General features: G+C 43.7%; 3 protein-coding genes, 1 long non-coding RNA gene and 1 other non-coding gene across 10 annotated transcripts; 2 read left to right on the forward strand and 3 right to left on the reverse strand.

The window, feature by feature from the left end:
- Positions 1-8,475: 8,475 nt before the first annotated feature.
- LOC147262351 (uncharacterized) lies at positions 8,476-12,550 on the reverse strand. Of its 2 annotated transcripts, XR_015112358.1 has the most exons (4): positions 11,806-12,410; positions 10,808-11,364; positions 9,336-9,435; positions 8,476-8,702 (listed from the first exon to the last, which is right to left on the reverse strand). It is a non-coding gene; the product is annotated as an uncharacterized LOC147262351 (long non-coding RNA). The 2 variants fall into 2 exon arrangements; XR_015112359.1 differs by lacking the exons at positions 8,476-8,702; positions 9,336-9,435 and adding an exon at positions 12,500-12,550 and having other exon boundaries at positions 10,184-11,364; positions 11,806-11,993.
- On the forward strand, positions 8,623-17,323 carry LOC147262352 (suppressor APC domain-containing protein 1). 4 transcript variants are annotated; one of them, XM_086201127.1, is made up of 5 exons: positions 8,623-8,745; positions 12,692-12,841; positions 15,115-15,285; positions 15,728-15,871; positions 15,974-17,323. In XM_086201127.1, exons 2-5 carry the CDS (start codon positions 12,740-12,742, stop codon positions 16,052-16,054), a joined length of 498 nt encoding a protein of 165 aa, XP_086057253.1. In that variant the 5' UTR covers positions 8,623-8,745; positions 12,692-12,739; the 3' UTR covers positions 16,055-17,323. The 4 variants fall into 4 exon arrangements, with proteins under 4 accessions (XP_086057253.1, XP_086057254.1, XP_086057255.1 ...); XM_086201128.1 differs by lacking the exon at positions 8,623-8,745 and adding an exon at positions 9,783-9,920; XM_086201129.1 differs by lacking the exon at positions 8,623-8,745 and adding an exon at positions 10,231-10,340.
- Positions 17,324-18,513: 1,190 nt separating this feature from the next.
- On the forward strand, positions 18,514-23,442 carry LOC147262353 (cyclic AMP-dependent transcription factor ATF-1-like). The gene is made up of 4 exons (XM_086202378.1): positions 18,514-18,694; positions 22,126-22,251; positions 22,431-22,560; positions 23,143-23,442. The coding sequence occupies exons 1-4, from the start codon at positions 18,631-18,633 to the stop codon at positions 23,309-23,311; spliced, it is 489 nt and encodes a 162-aa protein (XP_086058504.1). The 5' UTR covers positions 18,514-18,630; the 3' UTR covers positions 23,312-23,442.
- Positions 19,269-21,159, reverse strand: LOC147262354 (achaete-scute homolog 5-like). Of its 2 annotated transcripts, XR_015112536.1 has the most exons (3): positions 21,035-21,159; positions 20,360-20,936; positions 19,269-20,117 (listed from the first exon to the last, which is right to left on the reverse strand). XR_015112536.1 is itself a non-coding variant. In XM_086202377.1 (2 exons), exon 2 carries the CDS (start codon positions 20,934-20,936, stop codon positions 20,418-20,420), a length of 519 nt encoding a protein of 172 aa, XP_086058503.1. In that variant the 5' UTR covers positions 21,035-21,159; the 3' UTR covers positions 19,269-20,417. The 2 variants fall into 2 exon arrangements, 1 of the variants encoding a protein (XP_086058503.1); XM_086202377.1 differs by having other exon boundaries at positions 19,269-20,936.
- On the reverse strand, positions 21,607-21,678 carry trnaq-cug (transfer RNA glutamine (anticodon CUG)). Its single transcript has one exon. It is a non-coding gene; the product is annotated as a tRNA-Gln (tRNA).
- Positions 23,443-24,684: the final 1,242 nt, after the last annotated feature.

The raw sequence follows: 24,684 nt of genomic DNA on the forward strand, positions 1-24,684 counted from the left end.
TTAATATTGTGTTATTTCGAGATGAACGGCATTGGATGCTTTTTATCTGAAAATTAGAAGTTAAATATTGTATTGTCATAAGGCTGTTTTAATGCCATTTTCTAAAAATCACAAGTTCATCGATGTGCCAGCTTGCAATAATTAAGGGTTTGTAAGGCTGTCATGGCATCAGGAGTTAATTATCGCATCATTTCAGCACACGAGAGTCATTTAGATTCTATCATGGCAGGTTAACCCAAAATTCAAAGCCGTTTTGTTGTTATCTCAAGATCCGCGTGAAATGTGACCTGAGATAAAAGTGAGCGTCTTTAAGCTATCTGCGGATCCAGAGTTAATGATTGCATGATCACGTTAATCAAGGCCATTTTAATTAACGCATCAGCAGATAAATATGCAGAGTCCCTTTGATTGGGTTACCTTGGGATCACCAGGTAATTAAACTGCATTGCCTCAAGGTCGTTCTGAAGGCGCTGCATCAACACCGCTGGTTAATTAAAGTGTTGCCTTGGTTGTTTTAGTTGTCACATAAGCAGATGTGATAGGTAAGGTTGGATTCATGCAGAGCCCAAGTTATTCACCACGTTATCTCAGGTCACGAAGGTTGTCATTATTTCAACATCAGGAGTTCAAACATGGCGTTATTTCAACGTCGCCAAGGATGTTTTAAATCGTTTACCGAGACGCTTGCAGAATTTCAGGTAAATGCTCATTTATTAGCTGTGCCACGTCCTCCAGCATGGGAAGTGCAAGTGTTTGGACCGATCTCAGTATTCCTGTCAGTTTGTGGCTTCTCTATCTTCCCTCTCTCTGACTCCTGCAGTGACGTTGACGTCATCGGTGCAACAGGGCCACGGCTCAGGTTGGTGCACGGCTTCAATCTGTGGTTGCTTATCCCATCCAACTGGATGCTGGCGTGGCCGTCAGGAGGCAGCTGAAGTCATAATGCCTCCTCTCTTGCCATGCTTGGGTAAACAGTGTTTATGTCCACACATCTAGATAGTGCCCTCATGACATCATCCTTGCTACCCATTACTGTCCATCCATCCATTTTCTATACTGCTTATCCGTTAAGGGTCGCGGGGGTGGAGCCTATCCCCGCTGACATTGGCTGAGAGGCGGGGTTCAACTTGGACGGGTTGCCTGTCCACCGCAGGGCCATCAGGAGCAATTAGGGGTTCAGTATCTTGCTCAAGGATACTTGGACATGGTCAGTGGGGGAAGTGAGGATCGAACCAGCGACCCCTCGGTTGCTAGACAGCCACTCTACCTCGGAGCCACGCCGGCCCTCCTATCATTATCACAACACATTCTTTTCTTCCAGTTTCTCTTATTGCACTCTTATTGTGAAACGGCGTCTCCCGTGTCTCAGGCTTTATTTTCTTCCGTGATTACATGGACGGCGTCCTTATTGTTGCCTGGCTCTTTGATGACATAATGGATGAGTCGTCTAAGAGGCCTCGGAGCTGGCCCACCCTCCCCCTCGCTCACAAAGGTTATTCCAGGTATCTCACACACACACACACACACACACACACACTTAAATCTTTCTTTTGTATTGTTTATTTTTTTAAATGTTAAAATATGCGAAGAGACAAAGCAGGTATTAGCCATCACGGAGCCGCCATTAGTGATTAGTGAGTATAGTGATGTCACCACGTTGGAATGTTTCTTGGTAACAAAACATTATTTTCCCATGGGGGGGGGGGGGGGGGGGGGCTTTGCAAAAGTTCAAGGCAGTACGGCACTTTAGCTGAAAGCAAACAGAACCTGCCCCCACCCCCTGTACTGCCGGTGTGTGTGAAATTTTTTTATGATTCCTAAAATGATGACAATTCAATCAATGAGACAAATGTTCAAGAATTTTAACGAACTGAGCGCACACACCGGAAGTACTTCACATCATTCCTAGACTAGTCTAACAGTTCAGGGCCTCTCTTCAATGTCACGCCATGTATCAGGAAATCTGCGTCGGTACGGAGACACACTTCACGTAGCCCCACCGATGTGGATCTGAACGTTTGAATTAATCCCTCTATGAGAAGTCTGATTACTGTCTCCTTTTAAGCAAACTGTGGATTTGGCAACGAACGAAGAAGAAAAGTCAAGATGGCATTGAAAAAGCGTTGTGAAACTACTAAGAAAAATGAGCTGTTCTACCATTAAAGCCTCTCGTCATTTGGTGTTTTTTTAAATTTTGCTTTGTTTTTGGTTTTCTGTCACATTGTGATGCAGACTGCTTAGTCAGGGTGATGATGACCCAGTTCACTAACGCTCCACTAATCTGTGTGTGGAGTGGCCTTTGTACACGCTCAAATTCAGGGGGTCATCAGCAGACAATGGCGCATCATCAGCATATATTTACAGTCAGCTTACTGTTCTACGTTCAGCTCCTAATCCTCTTCTTCTTGTCGTGTGTTTTGGTGTAACCCCCCACCACCACCTCCCCTAATCCTGCGCTGTTTGTTACACCCATTGATGCAGTCATTAAACCTTTTGTCTCCACTCACCACTCGGAGTCACATCTCACATTGTGACTTGTGTCAGTTGATGATTTGGAGGGGAACCGTCACGGTGAATCGATCCGACGTTTTAGTTTTGTTTGTTTTTTAATTTTAATTCACCAAACCGCGGTGGAACAAAACTAATTAAGGACGCATCAGGGAGCATACCAGGAAGCACACACCTCCCACACCTGCAGGCGGTCTTTGACAATTGGATTTAGTTTGGTAGTTAATCAGCTGACCATAGCGCGTTACACCGTCAAAGTAACGCTCAGAAAATAAACTCACAATTGAAACATTCATCTGAATGTTGCATGAAGCTCGCCAAGTTTCTAACACATCTCCGCAAAGAAAGGCAAGGCAGATTCATTTAGACGTTACTTTGATTTGCAGCAGACTGTGTGTTTTTTTGCTGCAAAAATAATAAAAAACCTGCAGTTCCATGGCAATGCTAACTTACGCAGTGGCCTTCAAAACTACATCATCCCTGCAGCACTCTGGTGTTATGACTGTACCTTTCTTTACACACCCTTACCAGGATGTCTTGCTCTCATTAGCGCTATAGTGTGACATTTTGTGTGTGCTTGTTTGCTCTCTTGCCAGGAAATATATGACTCACGCACCAGCAGTAGATGGTTGGAGTTATTGGCTGGTAAGCTTAGCTGTTAGCTTAGCATAGAGATTCATGGCTGTAGGAAACAACTAGCCTGGCATTTTCTGAAGAAAACTATTTTAATTTAAACTTTGTGATTAAAAGTCACTTTCATTTCATTTGCTCTAAGTGTGTGGGGGGAAAAAAACGATGTAACACAACCAATTTTTTAAACAGCGTTTCACAGGAGACGACAGTTCATGGTGTGAAGATGTACTGTACACGATGTACTCTTCAACAGGAAGTGGTGAGCGGGAAGCAGCATTCGAGAAAAAGAGGAGGAAATACAGGAGGATGCCAGGAAGTTGTATGTTCACAGGTGCAGTACAAGGCTTTCCACATCCTTCTGCCTTTCAGTTGCAGAACCAGACAGACAAGGAAGAGGTTCACCGCAGATTGTTCACGTCAGTCATTACCAGAGTTTACAAGCAAGAAGCAGAGTCGTTCAATTGAAACATGACAGAGGATGTTGCACAGCATTTACGTCAGCGAGAGAAAGTGAGGGAGGGAGGGAGCTGTTTGAGTGTGTGTGTGTGTGTGTGTGTGTGTGAGCTGTCATTTACTTGTGCAAGTGATAAATCACCTAATAAGTGTACACACGGACATATTAGATAGAGATCTAAGCCCAAACAAACTGTGCACAGAAGTAGTAAATATTCCTATGGACTACCACATAGTACTGCAATGAGGAAAAGTAACAAACCTGGTCAGCGGGACAGAATTAATACCAATGCTTGAATTAGGATAATTAGTATCTGTCTTGTAGCTTGAATAACCCTCGGTCTGGGTTACTCTCCCATTCTAAAACAATTTCAGTAGGACTACGCCAAACACAAGAAGCCCAAGGGGCGGCACGGTGGTGCAGTGGTCAGCACTGTGGCCTCACAGCAAGAAGGTTCCGGGTTCGAGTCCCGGCTCGGGCGCGGGATCTTTCCGTGTGGAGTCTCCATGTTCTCCCCGTGCCTGCGTGGGTTCTCTCTGGTACTCCAGCTTCCTCCCACTGTCCAAAGACATGCAATTTGGGGACGAGGCTGATTGATACTCTAAATTGACCGTAGGTATGAATGTGAGTGTGAACTGTATGTTGGCCCATGGACTGGCCCTGGCCCTGTGATGGACTGGCGACCTGTCCAGGGTGAACCCCGCCTCTCGCCCGTAGATGCTTGGATAGGCTTCAGCCCCCCCGTGACCCTTACGTCCCTACGACCCTTCCTTAGTAAGGAATAAGCGGAATACGACAATGGATGGACAAGAAGCCCGAACTTCACCCAACTTGGACAACAGGTGTAGCATGGAGCCTTTATATATTAAATTCATGAGGATGAGCTAATTTCAGCCAGATAATTTGTGGTTTTTACTTTCAACTTGACTAAACACTTTTGAACTCTTTGTAAAGTAGACGGCTTTAGGTTTCCTTTCTTGGAGGGATGTATAAATACTGATTTTCCACCACAATTTGCAAATTTTTTATCTCATCTCCAAATCATTTGTGCAGTGTAAAAGAAAGCAAACAATTGTGCTAAAGAGCGGTATGAGGATAACACAGAGGAAGGTGTATGTGTTTGTGAACCACACGCACACATGCGTGCGCACGCATGCACACAAATTACTCAAGGGTTTCCTCGGGTGCATTCACCCAGCTGTGGAGGCCACGGTGGGGTTGTGGGGGAGGAGGAGTGCTCCGATTTCACGGGCTGGTTGATACGTGTGTGTGTGTGTGCGTGTGTGTGTGCGTGTGCGTGTGGAGAGAGAGAAAGAGAGGCCACTCACTGGCAGCTGGATATTGTCAGGGGTTCACAGGGGGAGCCTGCATGTCAGGGTGATTGGGTCTAAGATGAAATTTGCCCAAGGAGACCCTGACTCACTGTGTTTGTTTTGGGGGTCCGGGGGGGGGGGGGGGGGTACTTGTGTAACTTACTAATCTCACATTTATTTTCAATTGGTGATGGTGGGCTGTAAGGGTATGTGGGTGTTGTGGTTTGTTGTTTTTTTTCCTAAAGCATTGTCTGTGGTACCTCGGTGCTCTTCGAGATATTGTTTTTGCAGTGTGTTAGTGGGCGTGGGGTGAGGAGGGGAGGGGAGTGGTTAAAGGGTGGGACACAGCGGTAAATTGATCCTTTGTTTTTGTCCTTGCATATGTGTCTGAGGGGGACTTGTTTTGGTCTCACTCTGGTGACTTTGAGATGAGTTCAATGTCACCACAGCAGGAAGAACCAATGAAAAGCATGGAAACCTCGAGAAGTCGAGACGAAGAAAGTGTGTTTACTCAGCAGCGGCGAGGAAAACCTCACTTGTGAGCCTCTAATGGTAGCTGCTACACAAATGATCCTCATATACGTGTCAGTCATAACTCCAGGAGGCTTGTGTGTGTGTGCGCGTGTGTGTTGAGGTGAAAAGGTGGTGTGTTTCAGCTGATGTGTTTTCACTCTTATCTACATCTGGGCCACATCTGGTTTGCATCTGGCTGTGCCATATTGGGCTGCGCGAGAGCGTGACAATATGTGTTTCTGTGAGAGAGGCCGAGCAGGAGAGGGGAGGGAGGGTGTGTGAGCTGGATACGCACGGCGAGAGCGAGCTCCTGATCGGTAGCAAAACACTTAACATGACGAAATTGGTTGTTAACAAGGAGGAACACATTAAAAAATATCTGCAGGCATGTCAGTGCAATAGTTTCCTTTTTTGATTCTGTTTAAAATGATACATGTTGGGCGCATTAAGCTGCTCGCACGTTCACAAGCTTGCGATGCGATCGATGCCTCAGAGGTACAGATTCTTTCTCCCCTTTGGAGCTCATAAACCTCTTTTAACATCCACTCTGCTTTATTTTTCTCTCCAGGTTGGACAAACCATGTAATTCTGCATTGCATGGATGCAACAATGTTCAGCTTAAAAAAAAACAACAAAACAAAAAAACCCAAAACCTTCATAGGGAGTCTAAGAGACAAAATATGTATCATCAAAATCTGTTGATCCAGATCACCGATCAAGATCTATAATCTCTCTAATGAGAATACATGGCCTGGAGGAATTTCATCAAAAGACGCCATCATATCAAACATAACGCTGGATGGCTAATGTAGAATAGGATGATTTCACATGGACTCTAGGAATTTAATCAAAATTCATTTTTGACATGTCCAGACAAACACCCCCACTGGTTATATCTGTGCCTCTGATCGCCTCTCAAAGTTCATCAAAGTTCATCCATTACTTTTTAAGATGCCCTGCTTAAAAACATCCCCCCCCCCACGCACACACACACACACACACACACACACACACACACACACGAATGCACGCTAAAGCCTGTGTGTGGAAGCAGGACCCTCCCTCTCGTCCTTCGCCTCTCACTCAAAGCCCACTGTTCCAGATCGTAGCTCGGAGGAATCTTATCGATACGTGTAACCCCCACTGACCTTCATCTGGGACCAACACTCTCACAAGACCTCGCTGCAAACACACTCGTCCTTTGAACCAAACAACAATCACGTGCAATACTTTCTCCTCACCTCAAGGACGTGTGTGTGTTCTTGTTCTCGCTACATATTGAGGACTACAATGCGTATTTAACCAACAGAGTCAGGACATTTTTGGAAAGTGAGGACATTTTCGCCGGTCCTCACATCTTCAAAGGGCCGTTTGAAGGTCAAGACTTGGTTTTAGGGTCGAGTTTAGAATGAGGTTCTGGTTAGGGTTCAGGGTCAAGGTTAGGGTTAGACAGTCAGTTGAGATGGTTAGGTTTAGGGTGAGGGTCTAGGGAATGTATTACCTCAATGAAAGTCCTCACAAAGATAGAAGTACAAGGGTGTGTGTGTGTGTGTGTGTGTGTGGTGAACGTCCTCTTCGAAGATACCACAGTGGAAACTCATCACGACCAGTACATCTCTTTGATAACAACAGAGGGAACTGCAGGGTTTGTTTTTGTTCAGTTTTTTTGTGCGGATCTTCCCTCTTTCTTGTCAAATATGCAGAAGTGTGTTTTCACCTTTCCCTTCTCGTGACCCTGTTAACTCATGCGCCGCTTTAGGCTTCATTCTAGTGTGCGAATCACGCGTCTTGTGATATAACTTCAGGGTCATGGGTTCAGAGATGCTGGAGCAACTTAATCCCATGTTTTGTTGAGTTTTCATCCACTGAATTCATGCAAATTACAGTTAAAATACAACATTTCAGACCTGCATACGAGTATTCATCACTTTAAGATCGATTTCATGGTTTCAAAACTGAAACGAGAGCTTTCTTCTGATGTAGAACAAAAGCACAAGGCAACACAGGGAGGCTGAACATAGTTGTCATACTTTTGAGGAGGTCTCCCTGCTCTGCCCCTTCATTGTGTGTCGCCACCTGGTGTTTAATCCAAGCTACTGCTTCACCCTGTGAAGAGAACAAAATGTCAGCTGACCATGAGGCCTCACCGACCTGCTCTTACAGCGCACTCTGCTGGTCAGCACACTGAACTGCAAGTTTAAGGCCAGATCGAAGCTTCTTGTTGTCACTGAATTTATTTCAAAAAAACACATTGATGTAGGGAAATGGTTTAGTATGGGTGGGGTTTATGGGAGGACCCATGTTGTCATAGGGAGGTCAGTTAAGAAGCCTGAACAAACATTTTCCAGCCACACCTTCTGTGTAATCCATGGGGTGGCACCAGCAGCCTCCATTGAATCACAAAAGATAGAAATACTGAATCACACGCAGCCAATGTCAGAAATATAGATCATGTGACGATGAGAAAATAGAACGAAATGACGTAAAAACAGACAAGAAGGAAAATAATTCACTCATTCCCTGAGAGGAAATTATTGCTCACCATCTTAAAAATGCAGATGTCCTTGTTCAACTGAGAATGAATGTACTTTTCATGAGTATTTCATTTTTATTAAACTTAAGATGAACTTTTGCTTCACTGCATTAAAGATGAAATCACATTCATATGATTTTTTCTGCTTTTTCTTTTAAAAAAAGAACCTTTTATGCTGTTTTTTTCTTCCTTCAACACAAATTGTATTTTACTTCTACTTAAAAACCGGATTATTCTGATATTTTTTTTAACCTGGGCCTTAATTTCTTATCTTCATTGTGGTCTAACACTCATAATTACAACTGGCTCAATACTGTGCTATAACTCGTTATCATTAATCCAAAGGGCCAATTTTCCATATTCATCAAATCCGCTTTTTAAATTATTATGTCTCATAACATCTCAATCCCGAAAAACCTTGAAAAACAACACTCGAGTTTCGAAATGGCCTCCAGAAGTCTGCTTTACAGTTCAGCTTGTACCTGGACGTATTTCTGAATAGAAAGAGATAGACAGGCGGGAATTAAGGTTGGGATGTATTCCACTGGAATGTAGAAAAGTGGGTGTGTGCGTGTCATAACGCTGGGTGAGGCATCACGAGTGTCAAGGAGAGAGAGAGAGAGAGAGAGAGAGAGGGTGGGAGAGAGACTTGCAGTCCTCTGTGAAAAGCCCTCGTCACGATCCGGAGATGTAACACATCCAACTGTCCTCAGCGTGAACACGTCCATGAGCTCATAACCTCGGTATCCTGCAGACAGAAAACAGGGTTTGACATGGAGAGCAGCTCGTAGGTAAATGTAGCACATGTGAATTAAAGCTGATGATTCATAGAAAGTGGATTTCATGATATTATTGGTTGAATTTGGTGGTGCGTGGCCACGTAAGCATGAGTTACGTTTACATTTAGAGGAACAAAATCATTACATTTTGATTTTTTTTTAAAAACCCAAAACATTACTGTCAACTTCGGCCTTGACAAAGCCTTTAAAATATTTCAACTTAAAGTTGATTTTGGTAAATGTGAATAGATGAAGTGTAGTGCATTGAATTCTTTCATGCGCATGTGGTGCACATAAAGTTTTGGTTTACAAGACACCAAAAAAAATATATAGAAGAAGGGAAAATTGATTATGAGAGAAATTTGTGCGAATTAGTTTTGTGTAAAACAACAAGGCGTTTACAGGTTACCGCTCAATAGTGAACTCTGTCACAGTTCCATCCAGACGGTGTTGAAATTTAGTTCAATATTTAGTTTTGGATTCTTCACTTTGTATTTTGGACTCTTTATCTATGTAGTTCTGGTCTCAGTGATATTTCATGGTGTCTGGTTTGGTGCTACTTCCTGTCTTCTTCTCTTTCCCGCCCTTTTTGAGTCCCTCACCTGTGTCTGGTCTGTTAATTTGTCCTCGTCAGTCACAGCCGTGTCCCGGTGTCTCTCCTCCTATGGCCTCCTTCCTGTCCTGATGTTCTCCCTCCTGTTTCTTGTGTGTCATGAGCACAATTTGTATTTAAGTTCAAATGTCATGTCAGTTTTTGTCAGCTCATCTCAGCTCATTAAGGGATATATTTCCCTCAGTTAAGGGATTACGTTTGTGACATAACACCCCTAAGGTTGTTTCCTAGGTTTTTAGACTAAGCCTTTCAATAATAGTTGCTGTCAAGCTACAGCATAGAAATATGAAGTGTGGTGACATGTAACTCACAGTGTATTTAACGACAACTGCTATTGTTAGCAGTGTGTTAAGCTAGCTAGCTAGCGACTGTAAAATGTGTATTGTGCACTTTCCGGTGTTTTCCTGGAGCTAATGTAGCTGAGCTGAGCTGTGGGGTTCTAACTAATTCACTTATGTAGTCGTAATTTTTGTAAATACAGTTTATCAGTGCAAGGTATACTCTTGTACAAGTTCTGCAGCTTCTCTCCAATCAACATGAACTCACTGTCTTGCTTTCACAAGTTATCTTAAAGGTACATGTTTGATTCCCTCAAGATTTTCTAAGGATAGTGGTTGTTTAAGGTGCAATGGTCATTTAAACCTGCTGGTCAGTAGGCGTCTCACTCATTCTTGCCACACTAATCTGTTCTACTGGTTGCCATGGTGACTGTAGGAATTTTTCAACAAGTCATCATTAACCAATCAGAAGGACCCACAGAGTCTATATTGCGCTGTCCAAAATCTGGAGAGGACACCTTCCAGTTGGTTCAAAAGAATTTATTCAGATTAACAGGAAAGAGTACAGAGCTCTGGAGATCGTCTTCCCCTATGCTGGAGTCAGCATACGCAGATGCGTCGTCCCTGGCGTTGGGGCAAGAAGTCCAACGATCTAACTATCTTCTCCAGTTTTATGTGTTACAAGGAGGTGCTTACGTGATCGCTTCTGCGTGCAAGTGTGTATTTTTGATCTTCGTGTTATTTTGCAGAATCTTCTGTCTGACCGCTTGCCAGCACCATCTGTTCCCATCGTAGACTTCTTGTTGCATCTGTGAAGATCAAAACCTCTCTTTCCCTGATTCATGACCTTGCTCTTATCTACTTCTGACTCCCACCACTTCATGCTACCGTAAAAATTCTGTGGACTCCCTTCTGACTTAATTAGCTTGAGGGAGTGATGCTAGCCATGAGCTCATCTACAGTTTAAAGCAAATATATAAAATAAATTTATCTACATGACACAACTAGCCATGTAAGGTCAGAGTTGGAACAGCTGTAATAAGGCTGATAATTTATGTGGTCTGTCTTGTTGCAGTACTTTTGGTGACAATGTCACACACGAACAATAACAAGATGAACCTGTCAGAAGCCAGAGTTGCTAACTTGTGCAATTGCTATCGTTAATTAGCGACCGTTAGCTTACCTGTCCAGCAGAAAAGCAGCCACCTCAGCATGGCTTTTCACCCACTTTTGGTCTCTCATCTTAGACCAACGGAGACATACTGAACCAATATTGGCCCTTATCTTGCTCCTTTGTTGGCCCAACAGTATTTGAGATGGATAACGGAATGAAGCCTAATACACTAATCTGTTCTACTGGTTGCCATGGTTACACAACTAGCCATGTAAGGTCAGAGTTGGAACAGCTGTAATTAGGCTGATAATTAATGTAGTCTGTCTCGTTGCAGTACATTTGGTGACAATAACAAGATGAACCTGTCAGAAGCGAAAGTTGCTAACTTGTGTATTGCTATTGTTAGTTAGCGACCGTTAGCTTACCTGTCCAGCAGTAAAGCAGCCACCTCAACATGGTTATTCACCCACTTTTGGTCTCTCATCTTAGACCAACGGAGACATGCTGAACCATTACTTGCCCTCGTCTTGCTCCTTTGTTGGTCCGACAGTATTTGAGTTGGACAATGAAACAAAGTCTTACGTTTCTCAGCCATTTTAATCCAACACCTGCCAGCTCCTGAGCTCCTGTGATGACACATAGATAACATGTGATGTCCCATGTTCATGCTATTAGCTCAGAGATCTTCAACGGTTTGTCAGTCAATTCACTGGAATGTAAATATTATCTATGTAATATTCATGTAATGTAATATATTTTTTAAATGTATACTTTTGCTCTTCACTTTCCTAAAAGTTATTTCGATGAATTATTTTTTCAAACTTCTTTGTTTTCACACAGTTGTTATCTTTTGTATCTTAAAGGATCATCGAGCAAAGCCATAAGGGAAAAGAATAGTAGCTGAGGGTAAAACCTGAGAAGTCAAAGGGGTTTCCCTGAGAATGTCCTAAGGATGTCCTTAAATTGATTTAATGCAACTCATTTAATTCTAAAGGCTCTCCTGGATTAAAAAACAAAAAGGAATTAAGGGTAACTTTAATCTAAGTAGTTTCTATTAAATCACTCACTGAGCTAAAAGGGTTAGAGAGGTGTTTTTCATCTCATCTTGAGGGTGTGACCAAAGCTGCTTCCGTCCAGTGTCCTTAGTGTGATCACACCCACCCACAACTGCTGAGTTTCAGCTTTAAGCTCTCAAAAGTTTTCAGATCCTCCGCCTGATGCCTCCAACAGTTTACTCTTGTTTTCCATCCACGGCCTAATATGGTCAGAGACAGAAAATCAAAACACGCCAGCCATTGATTATCTGTGCAGCCATCGAGCGTTCCTCCACCCTGGATCCACCCTCCTCTGCCTTCACCACCCAAACACGTAGCTCTGTTTACTTGTCATAACAGCCATAATGTACACACACACACACACACACACACGCTCCCCTGATTGCGTGTTCTCTCGTCGCCAGTTAGTGTCACATTCCAGGGAGCATGTTGGGACAAAGTGCTCACCTGAAACTCCACACACAATAATCACATGGTCTCTGGTTTAGTTCAGCAGCTCAAGACCAGGAAGTCCAAGCAGTCTTGAACTCCCCCCCCTTGTAGCAACTTGGGGTTTACCAGTCAGGACACTGATCTCACCCTCCACGACCCTACATTTCCTGTTTTATCCTCTTATACTTTTATATCTGTCCCCCCTCCCCTCCACCCATCTCTCCCTGTATGTCGATTAACCAGTAATGGCAGTGACATGTGGAATTTTCATTACCTCGCCCCAGGGGGAACCATGCTGCCTGTGTGCACCCTTCTCCTGTTTTTTTTTCCCCACCCCTGCCTTCTCTCTCTCTCTCTCTCTCTCACACACACATTCTCCACACACACAAACACACACACACACACACACGCGTGGTATTATTCTGAGTCAGCCGGCAGTGAGCTGCGGTTTGTTGTTTGTTGTCAGGCCAGCTGTATGGGGCAGTAGTAGCTGTCACACTCGCATCTCCTCTCCATGGCCCGTCGTCCCCCCGGCTCTGGCAGCTCCTACACCGTTGTTATCATCCCACTCAGGACCAGCCTCTACAGCCTGGACGCACTCCGCTTCTACCTATGGGTGAGGGGCATGACTAGTGTGTGTGTGTGTGTGTGTGTGTGTGTTTTGGAAAAGGAAACCACTGTCATTCCTGTGAGTAACAGATGATCTGAGTTTTTCAGTGTGTTCACGTGTGTTTTGCGCCGAGGAGACTCCTGGACTCTTGTTTACTATCTGGAATGAACCATTTAAATGTCAGTTTGGAATCATTTTAAGAGCGATGTGAAGAGCAATTAGAACTTAGAACAATTCAAATAAATTAGAACAATTCAACATGATATAAAACAGAGAGGTGCTGAGATTGTGTTGTTGTTTTTCACCATCAGAAACACATTCATTGATTTGTGCTCAGTTCAGGTTTTCAAAGCCACTGAGTTTACAGTTTCTTCTTTTATTGCGTTCACTAAAACTTTTTTATCACTAACGTGTGCAAATACTTTCAGACTTTTTACACAGAACTCATCAGGGAATGTCAGGTCCGTCCTGCTATGCGAGGCTGTGCTATTAAAGGAATTAACCGTCATGAGCAAGAGGTTCTAAATATTGGTTCCAATACATTTTTGGTTCATGGAGATTATGAATTAATCTCAATTCAGTTGATTTTCAATGAATTGCCTGACACTAATCGTACATTGCATTATTTATACGCTGTGCTTGTATATGTTAGGAATGCATGGCGCCAGAATCTAAAAAAATAGCTGCAGTTTTAGTAAATCATCAAAATTTTCACCTGATATTCTTTTAATCACTCTTTGGATCAAAATTGTAACCGGGTACTCTAGTATGTTTGCGCAATGCCTTATTAGTGGTTTTGTTTGCCTTAAATTAGACAAATTTAATCTGAAAAGACCCCTGGGTGATAATTCCACCAATACTAATTCTACTAACACAGATGAAGAGTTTTAGCTGTTCCATGTAAACCACTTTCAGCTCTCCAAACCCTCAAAACTGAAAAAACAAATTGATTGTAAGACTGTCCTGATGTTTTACACAACTGCTACCAGTAACAGAGATTAGTCTTTAAACTGGCACGTCTAATTAACACTAGATGTTGACATAATGCTGCTGTTTAAATTTAATTTTTGGCACAATTTTCTGATTTTCCCCCAGAAATAACAGTGTAAATGGACACTTTTCCCAGAATAGTCACACAGTCACTTCAGGGGTAACAGCAGTGACACATTCCCACACGTCAAGGTGGCCTCTCTCAGCCTCCCGTGAGTCAGAGGAAACCAGGTTCTCCTCTCAATCTACGAATGTAAACCATGTGAGTGGAGGCTGAGGATCTCCTGATCATGTGATCGAGTAGATGTGCATCAGTACGATGGCGTGTGATCGTTGCAGAGCTATTAGCTGTGTTTGTGTCTATTTACTGGGACTGTAATCGACCCGAGCGTTGACAATAGATCTAAAGGCCTCCTGCTGCTCTGTAGATTGGCTCTGCTGGGAGACAAAGCCTCGGGGCCTCTGAAGGCAACAGGCAGCGTTGTGTCCATCGTGCTTCTTTACGTCAGACAGCAGCAGGGTTGGTGGTGGTCAGGCTTGTTGTGACAACCCCACAATACACACACAAACATAATGAGAGAGAAAGAGTCGCCCCTTTATCTAAAACCCATTACAAACGTGGTCTTATGCAATGTTTTGAAGGTGCCCTTTGTAACTTTGAAAACAGCAGTTAGTACTCCAAACTAACAGGGGGCAGTATGTTCCCTGATGGAAACAAGCATCTACATCCGTAATCCCTGGATTGAAGGAGTTTGTGTCTCCAGGGGCCTCATTTATAAAACTGGTCTCAGGACAGCTGACTGTAGATCGTGTATATGGATGAAGCACTGAAGTAGCTAGCGCATAAAAATAAAGGGATTTATAGAACTGCGCGCGCGCACACACACACACACACACACACGCATCCTGCTGCGAGGGAGAGCCAGAGATCACGCATCGGTGCGCACGAGCGGCACCACGCTGGTCAGAATGATGACATCGCACCGTAACAACATGGCCGCGTTTACCCTGAAGTTTAAAAATTGAATTTTGAAGGCGATTCATTTTTACATGGATGTGAACGAAGAGGATGAGGAAGGTCATGATGAAGAGCTGCTGCTGGCGTTACGTGCACGCTTCGTAGGCGACGCAGTTCCTGCGTGTGATCGCTCGAGGTCTAACAATGAACATGAATCTCCATAGGGGGCTACAAGAATTGCAGCCACACCTTGCGATGTTCTGGATTATCAATCTATCTTTAAATTCAAAGATTAAAAAAAAAGCTTTGTCTCATGTTCTGGCTGTTCCAGATTAAACGTTTGAAGGATCTAGAAAAGGAGAAAGATGCTCTGTACTCTGGAGTGGAGATTCTGGGGAAGGCTCACCTCTGGTACGTCCAGCAGCTGCAGGAGACCCGGGCCCGGCTGGACAGCATCGAGACTAAAAGCAGGATCCGCTCCTGCCAGGAGGATGTAGCCGAGGTACAGGCCAGAACTGGGCGGGGCCATCACTTCTAGTCCTGGATACTGTGGATGTTAGTCTGGTTCATCCTAAGTAGAGTTGTCAGACCGATGCCACCTCAGGTGTGTGTGTCTGATCCTTTTCTGACATAAACACTCACCTTATCAGGACCCCTAGTCCTCATGGGGACCAAAGACCGCTCCTAATGCAGCAGAATTTATGAACACCTCGTCAAAGTTAGAGTGAAGGTGTAAATTGCAGTGAGCTTGAGGTGAGGCATTGATTGATGAGGGTTAGGATTAAGATGAGGGCTTGGGTTAGGATATTCACATGAATGGAAGTCAATGGAATGTCCTCAAAAGGATTGCTACGCAAACCTTTGTCTGTGTGTGTGTGTGTGTGTGTGTGTGTGCGTGTGCGTGTGCGTGTGCGTGTGCGTGTGCGTGTGTGGTCACTCCCCAGGGACAGTCTTGCCTCCTCAGGTCTCGTATCCAGCGGGTGAACGGCTCTCTGGGCTCTGTGATGACTGATCCCAATGTCACCAGCAACCCAGCTGATGCACTGACAGACAGCGCCCTCCGGTGGCAGAACACTCTGTTGACAAAGGTAAAAAAAAAAAAAGTCCAGTCCAGGACACAGAATTTCCTCCTGCTTCTCTCAGTCAGAGGATGTCTGATAACGTCTGTGGTTATTCCCCTTCCTTGACAGGAGGTGAGTGACAAGAATCACCAGATCTCCATGTTAGAATCGGAGAAGGACGCCCTTCTAGAACAGCTTGAAGAATTGTAGGCGCAGCGTGTTTGAAACACTTGTAAATATGTAATTAAATAAATACATGACAGGACATGAAGCATCGTTCAGTTGCGTGTGTTTGTTTCCGGTCCTGTGTACCCATCTGTGGTGTGTGTCTGTCCGTCCCACTCCTCTCTAAAGTTACCGCAGTATTTGATTTCATTACATGACAAAGAGACTAAAATTATCAGCCTGTAAATAGAACTTATACAACTGATGAATTTCATGCATATTAATTGGGGAAAAAATGAAGTTTTAAAACAGAGAAATAGAAACAAATATGCAATCTTAAAAGTACAATTGAATCAAGGATTTTGTGCTCTTTCTTTTATATTCTATAGTTTAGCTCTTTTAAAAACAGACATGAGCCGTTTTTGCTGAAAGGAAGGCATAAACACCTGAAATTGCAATTTCTAGAATTTAGGTTTCATAATTTCATTGCCATCTCATTAAAACTGGTTTATAAATTGAAGATTAAATACATTTTTGCTTTTTTTGTACAAATATTAAAAGGAAACTCTACATTCTCATCAACACGCCATGCTGGTGTGGAGTGGAACCAGCAGACTGAACTGCAAAATCTACTGATTTCAATTCATTTTTCATGAAGTAACCAGAGGGTTTTGTAGCGCAAGTGCTTAAATGGCCTAAAGTGGACAGAGAGAAGATGAGGTTTGTCAGAGCTCCTCACGTTTTATCCAGACAGACAGCAAAGGAAATCCTTTGTGTTAAAAATAAAAAAAAAGATTTAGACAAATTGGAAATCTTTCACATTTTTTGTTGGTATTACCTGAAATGACTGCTTTTTTTTGGGGGGGGGGGGTGTTAAAGAAGGCAACATCTGTTATTATTTGCATGTGAACAGGTATTTTGCGCCTCTTCATCGGATGTTAGGCCGTGTGTCTCCAGCAGGGGTAAGGAAGAACACATGGGTGCTCTCCTCTGTGTCACAGAATAATGGCTCAAGAAGGACCCTCCCACCTTTGACCTCGCAGCTCCTTCCTCCTACCTTTGACCACTGGACTCGGAGGGTGGAAGATACGAGCCGCATGAAATGCATAATTCTGAAGCTTCGAAAGGATTTGAAGAAGTAGATACACAAGCGACAACAAAACTGAAGAAAAAGTGGGAAGCAGGGAGAAAAAGAAACTTGTGTGTCGCTGTCATGTTCTCGTATTTATATCAATGATAGCGGGGGAGCTGTGCCTCATTCCAGTGTTATTATCATTATAAGCACTACCTTTTTATGTAGAACATTGTGTGGGACTCAAGGAATTTGTTCAAATAAACATTCAAATAAAGAAATCCAACAGGAAGATTCTCTACATGTAACTTTTGTTTGTACCTTTTGGTGCCATGATTCAGGATCTCCCCCAGTATAAAGAGGCCAACCCGTAAGTCTCAGTTCCTCCACTTCCATCTTTCTATGTGGGCTCTCTGTCTCAACACGCCGGCAGCGATCTTTCCCGGTGGTCCCGCACTGATCCCACTTCAGCTGATAAACTTTATCCGGCCTCGTCATCCTGCACGTTTGCAGGAATTCTCTCTCTCTCTCTTTATTTTCTGAGCTGCACAAATGTGTTATAGACAGAGGAAGCTTGATACATGGCAGCAAGTGTGTGTGTATGCGCGCGTGTGTGTGTGTGAGTGTGTGTGAGTGTTTACTCTGAAGTGCTGCTGTTAGACAACAATAGCCGTCGTGAGAGACGGTAAACACAACTCAGCGAGCAGCAGGGGGGCTTTCTCTTGTATCTGGTGACCTTGTTCTGCTCAGTGTTTGGTGCCACATGCGTGTGATACGCAGAATTGATCATCATCCAGACAAGTGCTATAAATGTTTCCTCTGTCTTTTGTATGAAGTCACATTCATGCATTAGTAACGAGTCGGGCGCAGTGCGGCTGCATGCCTGCGAGGAATCTGATTACAATCAGCCTGTGAGCATGAGGAAAGAAAACATCCATTATTGCCGAGGCTTTCATTTAAGTAGCTTCATGCTCTCTATCTTCAGAGTGCCACTGAACCATCAAGCCCCGGGTACCAGCACTTGGCTAATTATTGGGTCTAATTCACACACTGCCGTGCCATTGTAGAGGATATTTCATGCTTTGTGCCTATCAAAGCTCTTCTTCCATACCAGCATGGTTCACTTGTACTGCACTCTACTGCTATCTCCTAATCTCTTTTACTTGTATACAATATTATGTTTACTTTTTAACCCCAATTTGCGGTCTTGGTATTGGTGAAAATCTGCAAATGTGAGCTGTTTCCGTGCAGGTCTGCGGAGGTGGGAAGCATAAACATATGAATAAGGTGGAGGGGAGGTGTTTCTGGAGGGTCCTGCGGTGCTAGGGGTCCCCGATCAATGCATTCCTGCAGTTATTAGGAGGGGAAAACTTCCTGACATGGTCGCACAGTGAGCAGGTGGTCTCCGGGTAACAGAGGTAACTGTCAGGACTGGCAGTTGGTGAACAACAAACACAGGCTGACATTATAGTAGCTACGCAAAAACTAGCTGCAACACTTGTAATTTAATTACCTGGAAGCATCGTTTGATCTCAGACTAATCACAATTATGCTCTCAATTAGCAATGAAGAAAGACATTCAGGTTTTAAAGCTAACATGTCAGGAAACTCAGGTAAGCGTTTGAGGCGACGTCACCACACCAATATGGCGACTTCCATGCTAGGAGCGAACACAGTAGTTAGCTTGACACGGACTTTTTACTTGACACCGTTGCCATTTGTATAAAACAGTGTAACGACATTGCGTTGATTTGTGCTTGATGGCAGCACCTTACCACGTTTGCTCCACGTTTTCCCAGAGTCACACTGGAAAGAGGTGGAAGTCGTAAATCCCGATTTACGGAATTCTTGGCCTCTAGCTTGCAACAGATGACAGCAATAGCTCTCAACAACTTCTCCAATGTCTGGCAAGCATTCGCCGTGCTCACCCGTTGGAACTTTCTCATGGACGCACTATAAATAACATATTTCATGGGCTTTTTTTGTTTTTTGGGTTTTTTTTTGGAGTTAGCCTGCTGATCAGCGTCGTCGCTGTTGAGAACAGGTGTGGAGAAAAAGACATAGAAAAGGACATCCATGGTGATGTTCTTCAATTTTACAGCAAAGGTATGACAATATGTGTTTATTTGAAGCATGAACTTTGGAGGTTGTTTCTAAATCGGTGTCAGTGGTGCAGATGCATCCACATGGCGTTACGCTGATAAAATCTCACTTTGCCACGGTGTTGATTAAGGCTGCTATTTTTACACTTGCCTCCAATCTTTGCTACTTTTCCATTATATTTTAGTTTGTGGTCATCCTTCATGTGAGACGCTGATTTAATGTTTTGCCTTTTGATTAAATTGCACATCAGATGAAGTCACTTGTCACTTCATAATCGTTCATTTTCATCTCGTTTTCCGGTTGTTTTTACTTTTACTTGAAGAACATTTTGGTCTTGTTTGTGTCGAGTAAATTTAACATCACAATTGTTGTCCAAGAACATGAAAGTGTGACCCGGTGGGTGCCGCTGCTCCACAATCACTCAAATTATCAGATCAACCACTTTCCAACAGAATTAAACTCAAAACATGACCGATCACGGAAAAGCTGAGGTTCCTAAATCTGATTTCCTGGATTCGTATAAACCTCGCAGACCCCATCAGGTCGGCTGCCTTCAACATCCATGCTTAAAACCAACTTTGAAACAAAAGAACTGCAGCCAGTTTTTCTATCTAAACTTATTTTTCACAGTTACTTTACTTACTTTGAACACACACACACACACATACACACACACACACACACACACACACACACTTTGAACAAGTCATACACAAGTGCAGACGTGGAAAAGTTTTCATTCCATTTTTAGATTATTCTAATTCATAATATGTGTTGGAGGCCTCCTCAGTGATGGACATGGGATTCAAATTTCATTTTTCTAAAGGCGAAGTCACCACAGCCTGAAAAGATCCGTTCAAGGGAAAGGCGTCTGCACTTGCTGTTTCTTCTCAGCTTGTTGCATTCACTTGTTTGTCAGACTGAGACTCAGGCCTTAAAAGAAGTCAACAGAAGCTGATATGAGTGAAAGTGAATCGTAACATGAACATCAAACTTCATTTGTTCTTCTCTTGAAATAATTTTAAGGCTCTATGGCGTTTTTAATGGCTAAAGAATGAAGAATGAACAGAAGCCGTCGCAGCCGTCAACTTTCTCTGGAATATCTCATAAAGCAACTGTTCATATGCTCACTCTGACAGCGGAGGTTGTCTCACGCCAGTTATTCTTTCACATACTTTCTATTCCTTTTGCCACGCATCTTGTATTATTACAGTGTTCAGCAAGATGAAACAACTAGTAACCGATCTCTCCGGTGCCCCTGAGGCCGGTTTTGGAGTCTTTGGAGTCTCGGTCACTGTCTGTCCTCTGTGGAGGCGGTGCACGGCTACGCTCATCTTCTATCTCCATCCCGGACAGTTCCAACAGGCTCTGCAGGTGTTTGATATACTCGATGGCCGCTCGCAGTGTCTCCACCTTGCTGAGCCGCTTGTCCTCAAACTCCTGCGGCAGATGCTCCCTGAGCCGCGCGTAACCTTCGTTTACGCAGCGCACCCGGTGACGCTCTCTTTCGTTCCTTTTCCGGATGAACGCGGGTTCAAAAGAGTAATCACAAACACTGAGGGGTCCGTGACAGGGGAAGTAGTGAAACCGGCCGTAGGGTAACTTCTGGCCGTGCACGGAGTCGATGTATGCCGCGTCTAGGTGGAAGGGCAGTCCGAGTCGAAGCGCGTCATTGTGATGCGCTCCGCTGTGGAGAGCCAGCGGAGGGACGTAGGGAATGTGCTCCATCAGCTCCTTACGATGATAAGACATCTGTCCAATAATCAATCATGAGATTATTTAAAACTCGCACACGCACACATACACACACAATACAGAACCAGAGAAAATACCCCGCCAAGTCTACTCACCTTGTTTGCGTCTCCTCATGATTCTCGTCGCTTGGGGACGAAAAAAGTCTTGATGGAGATCTTTGATGAAGTCTTGTGTCTTCTGCCGGGACCGTCAGTCTATGTGACAGCTTGAGACCGGGTTGTGGTGGGTGTGAGCTGGGGCGGAGAAGCATGAAGCCATGTCGTTTCTTCTCAAGATAACACACACACACACACACACGCACGCACACACACACACGCACGCACACACACACGAAAAGCTGTTTACATAACCTTCTCTTCCTTCCGACGTGAAACAATATTCATACTGATGAATTCTAAAAAAAAAAAAAAAAAAAAAACCAAAAACTATCAGGACAGGGAAGAAGGTTTGTTAAAACACAAAAGGCTGATTTGCCTTCATTTCTGTGAATCGAGCGCTGAGCAACGCTCACTGGCCAAAGAGATTTGTGGCTTCATCAAGAGATAGAGTTTGACAGATTTTCCCCCTGAACTTCAATCAATGTTTGTAGAAAGTTATTTTTACTTGCACAAACAACTTACTATTACAACTTATCGTAAACAGAAAGTAGAATCTGTCCTCAAGAAGCAGGTTCCACCGAGATTTGAACTCGGATCGCTGGATTCAGAGTCCAGAGTGCTAACCATTACACCATGGAACCATGCATAGCTGCAAGATGAGATAACTAGAAAACACATGATCATTTGTAACGCAAATTAAGACAAGCGCTAAGTATAGAATGTTCAAGTTATCTGCTGCCAGCGGCGGATTCAGTCTGTTTGAATTTCAGGGGCAAAAACCCCCAAGTTAGCCACCTACTGCACCACACTGGGCTCCATCAAACACAAGCCCTGTTTCAGCTTCTCTCATGTGACAGGGGGCCCCAGTAGCTTCTCATCAGAAAGCCTACCAGTCAACAGCCCTAACTTGATATCATCTTTATTATTTTTGCTCTGATTGTAGGTTGTATGATGTCACAAAATCTCCCTGCCGATCTCGGACTCTGATCTCAGTTGTTCTGCCTTTCATCTTGGTCTTTTAAGCTCTGTGAATAGAAAGACAACTGTCTTTTTTTACTTTACTTTTCTTTTCTTTTTTTTCCTCCAAGGAGATCTTGGCCAGGTCCCAGAGAACCAGACCTTTGTGCCTGCGACCGTGCCCACCGCACTGGCACCTCATCCCCTCTGTCTGTATTACTACACACAGCAGATGCCAGATGCACACTTCTGTCCAGGTACCAACCTTGTAACTAAAAAATAAAAATTAAAAAAAACCTCAAATGCTACATTTCAAATGTTGTGACGTAGCCAGTTCAAGCAAATAGCAAAACCTATGTCCATTGCTAGTTTGTTACTTGTTAGCCTGATGGTGCAACTTAATAGCAACCTGTGACAAAGTTTCATGCTTTTGCAGGACCAGCAGGGGACATGAATGCCTGCCAGCTACCCATCACCAACTACTCTCAGCTTCTAGCACAGGCCAGCACCCCCCCGGTGCCTCTGGACCCCGAACACAAGAGGGCATTCCGCTTGTTTAAGAACAGGTACCAGCACCAGCATGCAATCTCAGCCAGGACGGTTCAGGTCACACTGTAAAGTACACGGGATGTTTTCCCAGCATCTTCATGAAATATCTGAAGCTCTCTGATGTAGCGACTAGTAACAGAGCTAGCCGTAGCTGACACGCTAACTCCAAACATGCAGACACCCGAGCGTCATTAGGTCGTTGTTAGCATTAGCTTCTCAAATTCCCTCCAAAAAGATTATTTGAGCGTAGCCAGGGCTGGACCAACGGAAAGCACTGACAAACGTCACTCTGCATATGAATATATATATTTGACTTCCTTGTCACCCCGCTAGCTTCCCACTGTCTCTCATTTTCAGCTTGATGATTTTTTAGCCTCCGTAGTCCTGCTTGGCAACTTGTGAGCGACTGTAGTTTTTGAGACTCAAAATATTTTCCATATTTCCAGGTTTTAGGGCTCATTTCTGTGCCACTCTATGAGACAACTTAAGCAGGTTTTACCATGAAAGGGTTCGTGGCTACAATCTGCAATGAGTTAATTAATTTATTTTTTTTATGGGAGAAGATGTGAAGAATTATTTTCCAGATAACTTTTTTTCAGGCTGAGTTCCAAGAGGTCTCGTGAAATGAAGAACATGTACGTTCGAAATCTGGAGAATGAGGTGGTCTACCTTGAAGAAAAACACAGGCGCCTGATTCTGGAGCTCAGGGCCTTGAAGACCAGCAGCGGTTTACAATCGTCCAGTGACTCTTCCAATGAAAAGACTTAAGCTGTTTGGACTGGATTGGCTCATCTATTGTGCCAGTTCCTGCATCATAATAATAATAAATGAGATAATATCAAATAAAAATGTGGAAAATATATGTCGTTCCCGACATCATCCACCCACCAATATCTAGTCACTGTTTAAACATTACTATTAAAGTGTACAGTGTTTATATAAACAACCGGCTCATGCAAAAATTCTCTCAAAGAACTATGTTGATATGTTAGCTATTTAGCTAACTGGTAGCCTGTTAGCTTATTTGTGCTAGCATGCTACCCACGGTGCCCTCATTACTGATGACTATAAAGCTTCTACTTTTACAAAGCCTGTGATGGATGTGCAGGACAATTTAGAAGAAGGTGCTAAATGAATTTGAACAATTTAAACATATCAATATTGAATTTGATCAAACTGTGATGGACGGGTGACTTGTCCAGGTTGACCCCGCCTCTCGCCTGATGACAACTGGGATCAGCTCCCCGAACAGTATAAGTGGTTCGCGATGGATGGAATTGTATCAAAATTAAAGGACATGTAAAGTTATGTCAATTTTCTTACACAGAGCAAAAACTGCAGCAAAAGTTATCTAATGACACAAGTATAAAGTTCACTTAAGTCAAGTCAAGAGTCAAGATTTAAAATACATATTGCAAGACTTGTTGACTTGCATGTTCAGACTACCAGCGACGCTCATGTGACAGATTGCACGTGACCTCAACCAGAGCTGACATGTGACCTAACAACTCTGTATAGATCACGCCCGCACGGAGTTTAAGGCCTTCAAGCAAACTGGAACTGTCCAGTTGACTACGACACAGCACTTCAGAAGTTCCATGACCTGGATGACCGAGAACCTGCGCCCACTTATTGTCAGACTGTGATTGAAACAACTTCCCCTACTGGATGTTGAATGTTGACAGCTGTGGTAGGATCGTCAGCGCAGACTGAGTTTGTGAAATTCACCTTCCTGCAGATGTGATTACCTCGCGTGTACTTGCACCTCGACGCATCAACACCCTTAAATACTTTGTACGTGCTGTGACAGACAGACAGTCGAGGTTCTGGGGAGACGGCGGGCTTCTGTAGGCCATCCTGGAAGTTAGTATCGCCAAAAGCCGATGGGGTTTTCACTCTAGATTTTGGATTCTTGCAGAAAATAAACTCTGCAGCCAACAATATCAATCAATTATTTTCTGGCTCATAAAGACATAGAATGCTTAAATAAGGAAATGCATATTGCTCTAACCCAAAAAAGGCATTTTTTTTTCGGTGGTAAAGATGTGGCTCTGGCGTATCTCTTGTCAGAGCCCAAAGGCGAGACTCCTCTCAACTTTACACACATAATTACACTCACCTTCAAGTTCTTATGTGCTCTC

This window comes from Aulostomus chinensis, chromosome 4 (assembly GCF_037954235.1).
Source record: "Aulostomus chinensis isolate RoL2024-O1b breed Wild chromosome 4, RoL_Achi_v1.0, whole genome shotgun sequence".
In the NCBI taxonomy this organism is placed as follows: Eukaryota; Metazoa; Chordata; class Actinopteri; order Syngnathiformes; family Aulostomidae; genus Aulostomus; species Aulostomus chinensis.